The sequence below is a fragment of the Lolium rigidum genome, chromosome 3, assembly GCF_022539505.1.
Source record: "Lolium rigidum isolate FL_2022 chromosome 3, APGP_CSIRO_Lrig_0.1, whole genome shotgun sequence".
Classification (NCBI taxonomy): domain Eukaryota; kingdom Viridiplantae; phylum Streptophyta; class Magnoliopsida; order Poales; family Poaceae; genus Lolium; species Lolium rigidum.
In genome coordinates, this window is record NC_061510.1 from 394875847 (window position 1) to 394889904 (window position 14058).

The 14058-nt window shown below is 44.3% G+C and overlaps 1 protein-coding gene across 1 annotated transcript; it reads left to right on the plus strand.

Moving 5' to 3' along the window:
- Positions 1 to 7927: 7927 nt before the first annotated feature.
- LOC124697697 lies at positions 7928 to 10357 on the plus strand. Its single transcript, XM_047230244.1, has 3 exons — positions 7928 to 8129; positions 8989 to 9062; positions 9182 to 10357. The coding sequence occupies exons 1-3, from the start codon at positions 7928 to 7930 to the stop codon at positions 10355 to 10357; spliced, it is 1452 nt and encodes a 483-aa protein (XP_047086200.1).
- The last annotated feature ends 3701 nt before the right edge of the window (positions 10358 to 14058 follow it).

Below are 14058 nucleotides of genomic sequence, written 5' to 3' on the forward strand. Positions count from 1 at the left end.
CTAACAAGCTCTGAACAAAATAGGAGTGAAAAACCAGAGCTAAACGCAGTACTAGCAAAAATAAAACGCTCGTTGAACAATAAGAGTGAAAACTAGAGCGTTCATACAATTATAACGGAGCGTGTCTCTCTCCCAAACAAACATGGTATGATGGTGCCCACTTTATTGAAAATAAAATACACAACAGAAAATAAAGACGCTCCAAGAATAACACATAGTATATGAAGTAATAAAAATATAGTGAATAGAAACAGGACCTGATATTTTTATTGATGAAGAAGGGGATGCCTTGGGCATCCCCAAGCTTTGACGCTTGTACTTCTTGAATATATCTTGGGGTGACATGGGCATCCCCAAGCTTGATCTTTTTTCCATTCTTCATCTCATCTCATCATTCTTCTTTCCTACACTTTAAAACTTCCTTCATACAAAACTCATCACAAATCTCATTAGCAGCGTTAGTGCAATGATAATATTAATCAAATCTACAAAGTTTAGTATGACATATGAAAAGCATTTTAATAAGCATTAGCTACTGTAGCACAACTTCAATATGGTTCTTTGATCAAGAGAACTAAAAAAGGTGGGCAAAAAGATGCAAATGCAAAACAGTGCAAAAATCTGTCAAAACAGAACAGTTCGTAAAAATTGATTTTTTAAAAATAATTACGCTGCGTAACTCGAAAAACTCTGAACTAATGAAAGTTAGATAAATATCTGGGGAAGATGCTCGTAAATTGGCAGCTCAAACTTACGTTCTGGTGATTTTTGGCGATTTTTCTCGTGACGAACCAAAAACAGTAAACAAGATTGCAAATCCCCCAAATACCACTTTCTTACCATTAGAGGCAATTCTTGGCACAAAAACAAAACAAACATGATAAGGAGAGGTCATTACAGTAGTAATGACTTCCAAAACTCAACAAAGCAGTAAATAACAGAAATATAAACATATTGGGTTGTCTCCCATAAAGCTCTTTCTTTATAGCCATTTAAGATGGGCATGATTATTTGATGGAGCTCTCAAACCCCCATTTTTTTGTTGTTTTCCAATTATAAGTGAAACTGACAAAGAAACAAGAACCAAATAAAGAACCTAATAAAACTAATAGGATAAAACCAAAGATAATAAAAGCAACTATATACAATGCTTACATGTGGATGGGTAATATTGAGTTTGAAGGAGACAACCTCATGTTGGTTGATGAATAGGGGGATGCCTTGGGCATCCCCAGGCTTAGATATTTGCATCTTCTTGAATATTCTCTTGGGATCCATCTACACATCCCCAAACTTGAGCTCTTGCATCCTCTTGCTCATCTCATATCACCATGATTGGAACTTAAAAACTGCATCCACATAAAATCTTCACAAAACTCATTAGTAGGTTAGTACTCATTAAATAAAATCCACAAGTGTTCAAGTATCCCTAATTTTTATAAAATCTATCAAATATTTAGCCACTGTAATACTGAGGTTTCTTATTATTTCAATCGTACGTCGAAAACGAAGGAAACTTTTGAATCCCAAGTACAATATTTAAACAAAGAGAATAGAAATCTGTCAAAACTGAACACTCTGTAAAGATGTCACTCAATGAGATAATTACGTAGCTCAAATAGAAAAACTCATGATTAATGAAAGACAGATCATAAGCTCAGGTCTATGCATAAAAAATTTCAGATCAAAATGCCATACTGAGATTTTTCACGAATTTTTGCAGCACAGCACAGGAAATCTGTCTCAACAGAATCAGTCCGTAGAGATTGAATTATTAGATCTGTCTACGTACCTCAAATCAGAAAAGTCAGAACTAACGAAAGTTAGATAGCAAGCACTACTTTGCACTCAAGAAATTTAAGATCAAGATCTTGTTCTGGTGATTTTTAAAATTTTCTACAGTGGACCATAGGAAATCTGTTTTCTAGGCAGCATAGTGACAAACTTGCATAACAAACTAGGGGTTATCTATACATTCTATTTACAGCGGGATATGTACACTATATACACTATATACACTATATACACTATTTACAAGTTTTTAATGAAAAGCTTCCATGGAAAGAATTGTTTTGGTTTCGCAGGCATGAACACAAGTGTTCAAGGTCGACCCCCACTTCACCATTACTCATCTTTCCAATCACTTTTCTTTTCTGAAAACATTTTTTTATTTTTTTATATAAGAAGTACAACTATTTTTTTTGTAATTCGCATTCCCTATCCATACAAGAGATAGAGAACAACTAGGTACAGGAAGTAAAACTACTTAGAGATAAAGCAAACAAGTGCACACGAAAATATTCACCTACGCTATGGCTCCCCGGTAACAGCGCCAGAAAAGGTCTTGATATCCCACAAGTATAGGGGATCGTTTGTGACCTTTTCGATAAGTAAGAGTGTCGAACCAAACGAGGAGCTAAAGGTAGGATAAACATTCTCTCAAGTTCTATCAACCACTGATACAACTCTACGCACACTAATCGTTTGCAATATCTAGGAAATAAAACTAGAGCGATAACGGGTATGAGAGGTGACTTTGCAGAACAATAAAATACACGGAATAAATGTTAGTGCTGCAGCAATAAAACAAACTAAACTAACAGTACCATGAGTGTGGAAAGGCGGTGGTAATAGTGGTGGCTTTGTCCAAGATCAATTAGTGAAGACATTTAGTTCATTGTCTTTGATGTAGTTTTCAATGTGGAAGAGGCTAAATATACAAGCGCTCCACTACTTGGGATTACAAGTACTATATGATTGGATTGTTAGCAAACATCCGTAAATACTAACAATGCATTAAGGTTTCCCCAACCATAGCCTTAAGTTTATGGTCCTCTTACTCCCATACATGCAACTAACCGGTTTAAGCCCTCAGGTTTCTGTCACTCCGGCAGGACTACCCCCTTCCTTTGCACATACTACTAACCCTATGGTGTTGATCCATGCGCGCACAAGTATAATGGACACCAAAGGACAGCACCATATCAACATACAACTCTAATGAACCATAGACATTCAACAAAGCAATCAAAAGACAAATATACTACATAAACATGACATAGATCATAGGATAAATATTATAGCATCAAACACCATGTTACATAGGACGGTACAGAGGTTTGTGGGAGGATGAACCACTGAATACAAGGAGGAGATGGTGATGGAGATGGCGGTGAAGACGTTGGAGAGGGGCAGCGCGGCGGCGCAGGGCGGCAGAGGCGCCGGCGGCGCGGGGAACTCCTTTCCCCGCCGCCGGCAAGCTTGGGGAGCGCCGCCCCTTAGCCTCCCTCCTTCATGGATTCTTGGGAGCCCTCCCCCATGGAGATGGGATCCATGGGGAGGCAAAAACGTGGCTTTGGTGGCTGGAAATTCGTGGGTGGAGCTGTCCTCCACGAGTTAGGGTTTTCTCCTTTATATACTCTCGGATTTCCGTCATCCCATCTAGGGCTTCAGTAAAACGGGTCCCTAGGCCGCATAAGAACTCCGATTGGGCCGAATTTTAACTCTAGAATGTTCAGCCGAAAATTATCTACAACTTCCTCTTCAGGCCCAACTCCGTTGGAGGTCATCTTCGAGGGTCAAACAGACAATCTCCGAAAACAGTTCTGGGACAGATTTCAGCAAAGTTCCAATTCGACTCCAACAAGGTTTCCTCTTATATTTTTGATAATTCCTACACATCAAAGTGTAAAACAAGAACATTGTGCACTTTTGCAAATATTAATAGGTTAGTCCAAATAAATCATAAACTTAATATAAAAACAAGTGCCAAAGGCATAATATTAGCATGAAATAATCAAAAATTGTAGATACGTTTGCGACGTATCAAGTAGCAACAACATCACCATACTTAAGCCTTGGATATGTCCTTTACTTAATAATTATTATAATACTTTGTGGTATAACGGTTGGATCAACAGACTGTTGTTATTGGCTTTAGTGTTTATGGATGTGTTGCCCGCAGTCCTACCTATATTAGATCATTTCACACATGAATATGCTTATTATTATCTTTATCCCATATGTATGTGCATTTGCAGGTGAATCTTCAACCATAGCCTATTTCCATCCATTGCAACAATCAACGATTCAAAATAAACTAGCAAGGTAAACATAAAAAGAAACAAGTAAATAAGTCTTGTTGAAATTCCTTATATTTCCATTCAGCAAATGTTCTCCATGGTTCGATAAACCTAGGTCTACTAGGGAAAAAGCAATTGTACTACATCCGTAATCCGGATCGAATGTATCATGCTCCTAAACTTGTCACTCATCAATCTAAAATTCACTTCCAAATCAGGACTAACCTACATAATTGTCTTTTGCGCGTCTATAAGATATGTTTTCTGAGTTGTATACTCTAGAACAATCTATAATATATATATACAAAACACAATATGGGTAGATTGAAGTTCCAAAGACATCATAACCTTACTAGCATACTTTAGGAGGTAGTATCCTGCTAAAGAAATAAATTTCTATTAGAAATAGTTATAACACCAGAAAGAAATGTAATTCTAGTTTAGCACTTGAACTTTAAATTATAGATATTTGATTTATATTTCAAAGCTATAAATATAGATAACTCCAATAAATACGTTATTTATCCCTCGAGGCAGTGCAATTTTTCACTTGAAGTCGGATTTTTAATAAAAAGATATGGTACTAAAGTTATAAAGAAAAATAAATAAATTGCAAAAATGAGAGTGTTTAATTGTAACTCCCAATAGACTCGGTAACTTGTAGGAACGATTTTGAAAATAAATAAATGGGAGCTATTTCTAATATATATCAAAAACATTATCATACTTAGATGTGGTATTATAAGTTTTAGGTTATTTCTGACTTAAAATAGTTGTCTTTTCCTTAGAATAAACATGACTTCCATAACGTAGAGAAAACGGTAACCTAGGACACAACGGCGTCGTTACATCAATAACTATCTTAACTTTATCCTAGATAGAATTATGCAAAATTCATTCTTATGTACATTTTTGGGCTAAGAAACGAACACTAATTGATATTGTTTAGAGCAATCTATTTTTCTTCTCATTCGAGGTTGGTGATGCAAATTGGAGGTGCCTCTGAAGCCCAAAAATTGCGATGGATATCCCTTTCCAATGCATGATGTAAACCCCTATATATAACACTGAAAAGTTTAATTATGTTCCCTCTTCTTTTTCTTTCACTCTATTTGCCACCCCTGCATTAATTTTTGCGTTGAGTTGGGCTGGCCTATAGGTTTACGACGGTATCACTTCATGTAGTGCAAGGGTTTAGGATACAATGACAAAAACACAACTATATACCATTTGGTTAATGCTATGGACCCAGATTTTTTATGCTTACAATAACCTAAAGTGCAGAAAATCTCTTTATTCAAAGCAAATACTTTACTACCACGGAAACTCAATACTTACGTGTTTCGGCCGTTAGAAGGAGCCTTAGCGAGAACTTTATTTGCTTGGAACCAGAAAATCTCACTAATGCTAAGAGCTAGCTACTCAGCATCCTGAACGACCTACTTACTTTGTTCAGAGCAACAACATATTCTCTATAGCCATATGGAAGTAGATTTAAAAGTGAGCCTTCTAGTGTATATTTGACCTACCCTTGCACTACTGAGTTGTCCATCTCAACAACATTTTGACGATCCTATGTTTTATATGCTACTAATTGTTTGGTGGCATATTGGAACATTTGGAGTTTGTTAAGAAACATAAGCTTGCCATGGATTGTATTTCTCTGTTGGGGAACATGAGCTTGCCGTCAAGACCGAGGGTAGCGCTCGTGTGGCGCCAATGCAGCTCGTCTCACTGACAGTGTTGTCGGTTGCGTCAAACTAAACAGACCTATGGACAAAGCCGAGGAAGTGAAGACAGTCTTGAAGTTTGGACAACAACCGATGGAGTTAGCTCGAGCAAGAGGAAAATGAGTATGAAGAGTGCGGCAATGTTCGATTTCCAAAGTGTGTCACGAGCTATTTCTGGTTAACTTGTGGTGCACTAACAGTGTAGTAGGCGTACTAGTTTGTGTGGTAATGCTTATTATATACCTTGTAATCCTATCATGTCATGTTTACATGTCTATCAAATTACCAACAGTGTTGGGTAACTGTTTTTGTGGGCCAGTGTTAAGTAACTGTTTTTGTGGGCCAGTGTTAAGTAACTATTTTTTGCTGGACACTGTTGGGTAACTTGAGCACTCAAAAAGAAGGTGTTGTAGCCATTCTATGGCGTTCTTGGTAGCTTAACAGAAAGACGTGCACGTCTATTGCGGTGTCTCAATTTTTTTTGTTACGGCAACAAAATACCCAACATTTACATTATAGTTGTCTAAAATCAATAAAAGAAAGTGAACCAAACATCGGTGTTCCAATGCAGTACATAACATGCTCTTTGCATGTGTCAGAGCGGGCCCCAAGATATATGCCGCACGGGAGGCAGAAATCAACGCAGTTTACCAAGCAAGCCCTTACTAACAAAGGGCCGGCAATAGTCTTTTCTTTTGAGCGGTGGCCGAAGGTGACCAAACAAAAAGAATAGAGGCTGATAGAGCCCAAATTAGCATCAGAGGGAGCTAATACTGAGCTCGATCTTCCGCTGCGACGACAGCAGTAGAGCACCATGGCAATTTGCAGAGGGGCGGCCGACAGTAGCTTTAAATTGCGGAGCTAATATCTTAGGAACTAAGCAGGCTACTGCTCTTTTTAAGAGCACCACAAACATAAAATTATCAATAACAGAAACACGCTAAAATACGTTCGCTCGCTGGAAAAATCATCGATTTTGCGCGTGTGATGGAAAAAATGGTGCTCCAGCAGGGCTGTAAAATAGCGCACGGCCAAACAAATATCCAACGTGTAGCCAAAAGCAGTATCCAACGCTGCAAATTTGGTGCGCCGACTACCGCGCATTACAAATCGAGCCACCCGAAACTTTCACCCGCGCGAATGGAGCCGCCCCTGCTACCTCCTTGCTCGCCATCGGCGAGGAATCTAGCCGGAATCGGCCCACCTTCTGTCGGAATCACGCCACAGCTCATCCTCCCGCGTGCCCTAGCACCAGCGCACTGTCGCCTCACCGATCCCCGGTCATGGCCGACCCTCTGCTTCAGCTCGTCAGACGCCGCCATCCTACTCTGTTGCTCTCCGCCTCGCGCGCGTCTGCAAGGATCGCAGCGCCGCCTCCCCTCGTGTCCTCGGCCTCCTGCTCGCCTACCGCGCCCGACGGTTCGCCGCCTGGCCCTCCGTCGGCCACAACTACCTCCTCAATCGATTCCTGGACGAGGAGGAGGTGATGCTCGATCGATTCCTCCTCCGTGTTGATTGTTGCACATATGGTGAGGACTCAATTGCTTTTTCGAAAACAAATCTAGGGTCTTTCTTGTAAAATTTAGGGACCTGATTATGAAACATATGTTGAAGACGCAATTTTGTGAAGCTCTATTTTACAGCCTCTGGTAAAGCGATGTCTGATTCACGCTGCATTTTAACGCGTCTGGTGAAGCGGCACATGGCCGCGCGCCTAAAAAGTGGATCCAGCGCGCTGCGGCACTAAAATATAGGGAGAAATGTTTTTATGTCCCTCAATTTCGCATGTCTATTGACTTTCAATTATGCATCAAAACTCGAATTTAACTAAACTTCTACAACCTTCGTTTGAAAATATATGCGAGACAGGTTTATCTAAATTTTAAAAGACTGTTAATTCGAAACGGAGCTTGTTTTTCATTTGCAAGAGCACGGGAAAGACCAAAGTGCCCACAGAGGCCATCTGGTCCAGCCGCACCTCGACCGACCACATTCGCGAGTCGCAGCTTAAACCCTACAGCTCGAGCCGGCGCCCGGCGGCAGGCAATACGAACTCCGGTGGCCGCCGCCCGCTCCTCTTCCTGTCAGGTTCCAGCGGGAGTGAGGAACCAAGCCATGAGCGGCAGCTGCGGCGCGGGGGCGCCCTTGCCGGCGGCGGGCTTCTGCGGGGAGGGCGTGACGGCGGAGTGGCTGCGTATCTACGACCGGGTGGAAGCGCAGGTTGATGCGCTCTACGCCGACCGCGCGCGCATGGAGGCGGTCGGGAGCCGGTGGGGGGAAGCATCGCTTCGCGGGGACAAGAAGAACAAGTTCACAGGTACGAAGAGCGCCGCCAACCCTGCCTTTGTTTCGTGACTCTGACTGTATTTGGGTCGATTTGGGTCAAATGCGCGGGGATGATCCGATAGTTGGACACCAATTGTGAGGAGCAATCCATGCTTGTACATGGAACCCGGCACGCCATTAAACTGGACAAAAAATGCTGCTGGGTTGGTGGATGGAATGTTGAGTTAATCAGCCATACCATCCTCCGTTGTGAGGTTGCATGAAAATGTGGGAACACATCGATATACTGTCCCGTGGACTCGTAATTGAGCAACATCCTCGAATTTGTAAGCTTAAAAAATGAAGAATTTCCCACTGTTTTATTTCCATCATGTGCTGTCAAGTTTTGGAGCATGAGAAGGAAGTGACAGTTGTGAACATCTGTTTCAGTCTTTCTCTGCAGCTAGGCTAGAAACATCAAGGACCATCTGCTGTTGTGGGGCTCCTTACAAAGTGCGGCTACCAGTTTATTGTTTCATTTCTTTCTTTTTTCCACCATCTTGTGCATTTTCGGCCGCTGTAATTTTGTTCCTTTGATAGGTTGACCTTCAAGTTACTTTTGAATGCACAAAGTTATATTAACGGTATGTTGACAAGTTCATGGCGCTGTGGTACCATTTTATTTTGCTTTGCGTTGTGTAGATTAATTAGCTATAGGTTTATTATGACCGGTCTAGTGCCGATTTTGTTGGGCATTAGCTGCCACAGCGCTATGTTGAAAACTGCCATTTAGTTAATTGACTATTTTTTATCACCGAACCAAATGTTATTGCTCCTGAAAAACATTGAGAACTACCCAGTCTGTATGAATTTGTATTGCTACTGATATGCTCCCACTGTGTTCAATGTAGAACTACAAGAATGTGACTTGGAGGATGTCACAACCGGTGTAAATCTTCTTGCCCTGCAGAACACCGAATTTAAGGTACTTACAGAAACATAAGTTGCATTGCTCAAAAGCAAGCCGTCCAGCTGTGCATCTCATAGTTCTTAATTACTGTTATTTTTATGTGCTTTATTAATTGATTTATCTTGAAACTGAAGGAAGTTGAAGGTTGTCCAGAGTATGGTGAAAACACTGCAGATCATGAGCACAGCGTAAGAGATTTGACAACAGAGGTTAGGAAACTGAAGGGAGCTTTTGAGACCCTCATGTTAGAGAAGGATAAGGAGGTTTCTGCCTTACACGCCGTACAGGATTTTCTGTGGAACCGGTTGAGGACAATGGACAAAGACAACACCGCTCTCTCTGAGAACAGGAAATTAGCTGCAACACAAGCTATTGAAGAGCTTCAGAACAATCTAAAGGAACTGCAAATGGCATCCCAAAAGAAGGATTGTGAGATTGCCAGGTTGCAAGGAGAGGCTGTTGCGGCCGCAAATAAACTGCAGGGAATGCACTACTTGGCCAAGGAGAAAGATAGAAAAATAGAACAACTCCATGGAGAATATGATTCGTTACTTGCTGGAAAGGATTTTGTGTGGAACAAACTGTGTAAAAAGGAGCAGGAGCTGCGGGGCTACGTCATGCTCCTTAAGGACAAGCAAGTGGAGGCAGCACAAGCGATCGAGGCAGCAGAGAAGCTTAGACAGAAGTTAAAGGAGCTGGGAGTGGCAGCCGTGAAGATGAAGAACGATGATGAAAATGGCAGGTTGCAGGCAGAAGCTGGTGATGGCAAAACCATCCAGGCGTCCATCCCTCATCTTGAGCTCCAACACTTATCACGAAGTGGCCGCCTTTTGAGCATATGGGTGACTGACGCCATCAGCGTAATGTATGCAGTTAACAGTTCAGATACAATTTACAGTGTCAAGGCGAAGGTATTCGATCAGACGGGCTTACCCCCAGAACAGCAGCAGCTCTACTTCGCCGGCAGGCTGCTAGTGGACAGCCGCACCTTGGCCGACTACAACATCGGCCCAGAGAAGTGTACCCTTTATCTGGACCTCCACCTCCCATGGCCTAGAGATAGGCCGCATATACAGGTTAACACTTCCGGTCCTTTCGGATGCAAGACCATCATCAGCGCAAAGGTTTGTTCTGCTACTACCGTTGACAGTATCGAGGAGAGGATCCACGATGAGAAGGGCATTCCTCCTGGCAGACAGCACCTCACCTTGGATGGGAATCTGCTGAAGAATGGCCACACCTTTGGGGAGTACAACGGGCAGAGTTCGTGTGATATCGCTCTGCAGCTCCGCCTGCCTGGTGGCAAGTGAGATGGATGGATGCATTTGCACCGATGAGTAAGGCTGTTATATGCCCTTTGTGAAACTGTCAATATAATGTTATGCATGAAGTATTTGTTGGAATTACTCTCTAGTATTAGTACTTAATAGTAGTAAGGTTGGGCCCATGGTGGCTGATCGAGTCCTCTAAGCCAATTGTTTCGTAACAAACGGTCTTAATCGGGTCTGTTGAGGGTGCAACTAATCCTTTGTTTTTAGTACTTATAGCTAGAACACTTGTTTAGTCCTTTGGCAAGTCCTCAGTGTGAATGTGTGATGGGTGTTCATTGCTGAATCTGGTCACTTCGGTATCAAACACATGATGATCTCAGTGGAGTCAAAGCGTTGTGGATGCTGTTGTTCCATGCCCTGTGTTATGTTTCTTTGTATCTCTCCCAGCCTCAACCCGAGGCTAATTTCTTCATGGATAAAACTGAAGCCTGAAATGTCTGTGGATTATATTGTGGCCTAAATTTACTTTGGACCTGTGTTATGTTTCTTTGTATTTCTCCCAGCCTCAATTGGCTTTATTTACGGGGTGAAAAAATAATTACCAGAGAGTGGGGCAAAAACCCCACAGTATTTTATTAAAACTCCACCCCTTCACAAAAGTTCAAAGATATGTACAACAACAAGAAGAAAGAAAGAAGAAAGATTGCAACAGATTTTCAATCCAAGATTTGAAAATTTTAGTATGCTTGTCCTCGACCTAAAAGATCGTCGGCACATGCAAGGTGGCCTCATGAATGAATCTGCGCCAAGATCTAAAAGATGGTCTGACATTCTGAACGATAGCCTCATTCTTTTGCTTCCAAATGTGCCAACAAACAAGGATGATCACTTAAGTAAAAAAAGGTTTTAGCAAATGCAGACCTTGCACTGATGAACATCTACTCAATATTATTCTCTTGTGTCCAGTCAATCTGCAAATATGTCCAAATTCTTCTGCGGAAATTACACCCAAAGAAGAGATGAATCCAATCTTCGGTGATCTGAACAGGGCATAGAACACAAGTATATAAATTTGTAACATTCTAGTTGCAACCCCTGAGCATATCTCTAGCGTTCAATCTGTCACAAACAAGCAACCAGGCAAAAACTTTAGTTCTCAACAACACTTTGCTTTTCCATATCCTTGAGTAAATTTTGCTGGTCGTAATATGATTGAAGCAATGCTTCTAGAACAAATTAGCAGTGCAGATGCCATCCTTCCATGCCAAAAATCCTCCATTGATAGATCCAAATTGACCGAGGCTAGGAATGTTTGCATTCTATTGTACTCATCATAAGCTTGCTGAGAGAGGCAAGATAGAAGAGTGTAGCTCTGTCCTCACAAAGAACTACGTCCTTTACGGATAACAAAGTGTTTAGTGCAAAAGAATGCAGCCTTGGAAACTCCTTAATTAGCTGTTAAAATCCTATTCCATGTGTCATTCCAAAAAAAAAATGTATCTCGCCTATGGACAATGTTTTGCCAAGCAGAGAAGAGATTGATCATAGATCCTCTTGAATTTGATTTGATTCCGGTTTGTGCAAGCATGCGAGCCAACGAAAATGTATCTCTGTTCTCTGCTCCTCGGCTTTTAAAAATCTTGACCGTGAGCGATGGTGTCGCAGCTGACAATGCCGGCGCACATGGTCGCTGTTGGAATAAACCCTGCATCTAGCTGTTAGGTGTTTTCTCTTTCAGTTTCGTCAGTTAGACACTTAGCCCTTTTTTCCTTCAGGTTTTTCTGTAAACGGATTGATCCCGTGCATAGGCGGTTTGATCCTAGTTTGTAGCTCATCGTGGACCAGTCTGGACGTGGGATGGCACGACCTGGTAAATGGGCTTGGTCACCACGATCGCTCCGTTGCGAGCTGAATAAAAGGAGAAGAAGAAACAGAAAAGCGGTCAGTTGAACCCGCACCAAAATTCTCAGCGTTCTCTCTCTGTGATTATCCCCCATTGCTTTTCATCTTGAGCTTGCGAGTGAGATTGAGAGGCAACACGTGGTATCAGAGCCATGTCGAAGGCACCTGGGAAGGAGAAGGCGGACAGCACGCAGGCTGCCGCAGCGGCAGGCGAAGAGTCGCCGCCCAAGCAGACCTCGGTGTCCCCTGTTCGCCAGCATGGCCGCAGCCTTGTGAGGCGCGGCGGCGGCGAGATGGTGATCCGTGAGCGCGTCGTGAGGGAGAGCACAGGCTCTGCACAATACCCGACCCTCACGCGGTCCAACTACGCGGAGTGGGCAACTGTGATGCGCATCCAGTTGCAGGCGGCGCATCTGTGGGATGCGATCGAGCTCGGCCCGGACGAGGGGAGCGACGATCGATCCGCACTCGCCGCACTTCTCCGCGCCGTCCCACCGGAGTTGGTGCGAACTCTGGCGGCGAAGGACATCGCCCAAGCGGCGTGGGAGACACTCAAGACCATGCGTCTGGGGTGCGAACGGATCCGCGAGGCCAAGGCGCAAAATCGGCACCGCGAGTACGAGAACCTCGTTCCGCTCCGGTGAGTCGATCGAGGACTTCTCCATCCGCCTCACGAACATCCTCAGCGACCTCGAGCTCCTCGGAGATCCTGTGGACAAGTACAAGGCGGTGCTGAAGTTCCTGCGCATCGTTCCTCGTAAGTACAGACCAATGGTCATGGCTATCGAACAAACTGTTAACTGAAACAGCTGTCGATCGAGGACCTCTGCGGACGCCTCATGATCGCTGAGGAAGGCTACGACCTCGACGACGCCGTGGGCGGCGTCAATAAGCTTCTCCTCACCGAGGAGGAATGGGAGGCGCGGCGGAAGCAGCCGCGCTCCAGCGGCAATGGCACGTCCGGGAGCGGCGCGCCCACCGCAAAGGGACCGCCACGACCTGACAGGGGCGGCGGCAAGCAGAAAGTGAACGGCGGGCGTGGCGCGGATGAGACCGATCGTGAGCGCTGTAGGTACTGCGGTAAAAAGGGCCATTGGGCCCGAGATTGCCGTAAGAAGAAGCGGGATGAGGAAGGCCGCGCGAACCTCGCGCAGGCAGACGCCGGTGCCGATGATGACCCACACATGCTCATCGCGCGCGTATGTGAGGTCACCGCACCTGTCACGACGGTTACGTCCACGTCGAGCTCATGGAGGAACGGGCCGAGGCGCACCTGAACCGTGTCGACGGCGACCATGACTCGCTCTGGTTCCTTGACACGGGCGCCAGCAACCACATGAGCGGCATCGAGGACTGCTTCACCAACCTGGATCGGCGCATCAGCGGCACGGTGAAGTTTGGAGACAACTCCGTTGTCGACATCCACGGGCGCGGCCAAGTGATCTTCCTCGACCAAGATGGTGGCCACCGCGTCCTCAACGGGGTCTACTTCATCCCACGCCTCAAGAGCTCCATCATCAGCGTCGGGCAGCTGGACGAGCACGGATGCGAGTCCAGGATCAAGGGCGGCTTCTTCGTCCTCAGCGATCGCAGACAGCGCGTCATCGCCAAGGTCAAGCGCGCCAGCAATCGCCTGTACCCGTACGAGCTGAGGCTGGCGCGGCCGGTGTGTCTTGCCGCACGGTGCGCCTCAGACGACGCATGGCGTTGGCACGCCAGATATGGGCACCTGAACTTCCAGGCGTTGCGGAAGTTGGGTGCAGCGCAGATGGTCACCGGCCTGCCCCTCGTCGATCACGTCGACCAACTGTGTGACGGTTGCCCGCTTGGCAAGCAGC